General features: G+C 39.1%; 1 protein-coding gene across 1 annotated transcript in view; it reads left to right on the top strand.

The window, feature by feature from the left end:
- PARP4 (poly(ADP-ribose) polymerase family member 4) overlaps positions 1-1,382 on the top strand; it is a 99,740-nt gene that overhangs the window by 74,257 nt on the left and 24,101 nt on the right. Inside the window, exon 31 of the mRNA XM_012809505.2 lies at positions 978-1,379. Coding sequence (XP_012664959.2) covers positions 978-1,379 — 402 coding nt within the window. The remainder of the gene's footprint in view (positions 1-977; positions 1,380-1,382) is intronic.

Raw genomic sequence — 1,382 nt, 5'->3', positions numbered from 1 at the left:
AAAAAAAAAAAAAAAAAAAAAACTTAAAAAAAAAAGATCCTGAGCAAGAGTGATACCCCATCAGTATAAAAAAAAAAAAAAAAGGAAAAGGAAAAATTAACCAGTTGTGGTAGCCTGTGCCAGTAGTCCCAGCTACCCAGGAGGCTGAGACATGAGGATCACTTGAGCCCAGGAGTTTAAGATTGCTGTGAGATATGATGATGCCACTAATCTCTAGCCAGGTAACAGAGTGAGACTCCATTTAAAAAAAAATTAACCAGATAATTTACTGTTTTTAAATGTTATCTTGACATATGTGTTTTCTTATGTGTTCTACAGTACTAATTATTAAAAGATATACCTGAAAGTTTCTCCTTTTTTAAAATGTACATGGTTAATGATTTTCAAAATATCCTAAGGACTTTCATGACACTTTTTAAGGAACACTCTTTACATTTAGATTCAAATAATAGTAGTCACATAGCACTCCTCATTCCCTTTTATTTTACATATTTTCATATTCTGGGGAAAAGATATATTCATTCATTTACATTACAGCTTTTGAAAAGTTTTTTTCAATTTTCTCATTTTCTTAATATTGCTGGAAAGCAACATAAAAGATCAGGATAGTTTACATTGCTAGCTTATTTAGGGCTCATTTACATATTATGATACTGCTCATTGTAAAATCTTGGGCATCTCACTTCTGTAGTCCTCAGTTTCCACGTGTGTTTAAAATCCTATGATTCTAGGAATAAACAGAAAAACTTCTTTCAATGTATTGATTCTGGTATTATCTCCAGGCCTCTGCTTCCATATCTATAAAATGAGGGCTTTGCATTTAACTGATCTTGAATACCTGTAGTGTCCTGTTCAAGGCCCTGCCTGTGTTGATGATCCTGGTTCTGGGATGAGCTGGGCTACTAGGAAAAACGTTTGCCTCGTTGTTCCTATTATTATGTTTTCTCCTTACATTAATAATTTTCTCTTCTGCACAGCTTCTTTCAGCATCCTCTGAAGGGGAGGAAGAATTATGTTTCCCCACAATTCGAAGTCTAGCTGAAAGAAAACATAAAAAACTGTGTATACGCAAAGTTTCTGAAGATTTTGAAGAAGTTAGCTTGGATGGGCAACTAGCAGGACAAGCCTTTCAGCTCAGTTTACCGTGTGGAGTTGTGGGACAACCTTTTTCATTTACAAGCCTTCGTGGCCAAAAAGCGCCTATTTCCAACTCTACCTTTGGCACTGGAGCCTCTGTTCCACTTTCTCGCTTGGGTGCCCCACCTCCTAGCCTGGCTGCCCCACCTCCTGGCCTGGCTGCCCCGCCTCCTAGCCTAGATGCCCCGCCTCCTACCCTGGCTGCCCCGCCTCCTAGCCTGGCTGCCCCGCCTCCTGGCCTGGCT

The sequence above is a fragment of the Otolemur garnettii genome, unplaced genomic scaffold, assembly GCF_000181295.1.
Source record: "Otolemur garnettii isolate 467f Iridium unplaced genomic scaffold, OtoGar3 scaffold00106, whole genome shotgun sequence".
Classification (NCBI taxonomy): domain Eukaryota; kingdom Metazoa; phylum Chordata; class Mammalia; order Primates; family Galagidae; genus Otolemur; species Otolemur garnettii.
Note: the sequence above shows the minus strand (reverse complement) of the source record. Positions and strands in the feature narration are given on the sequence as shown.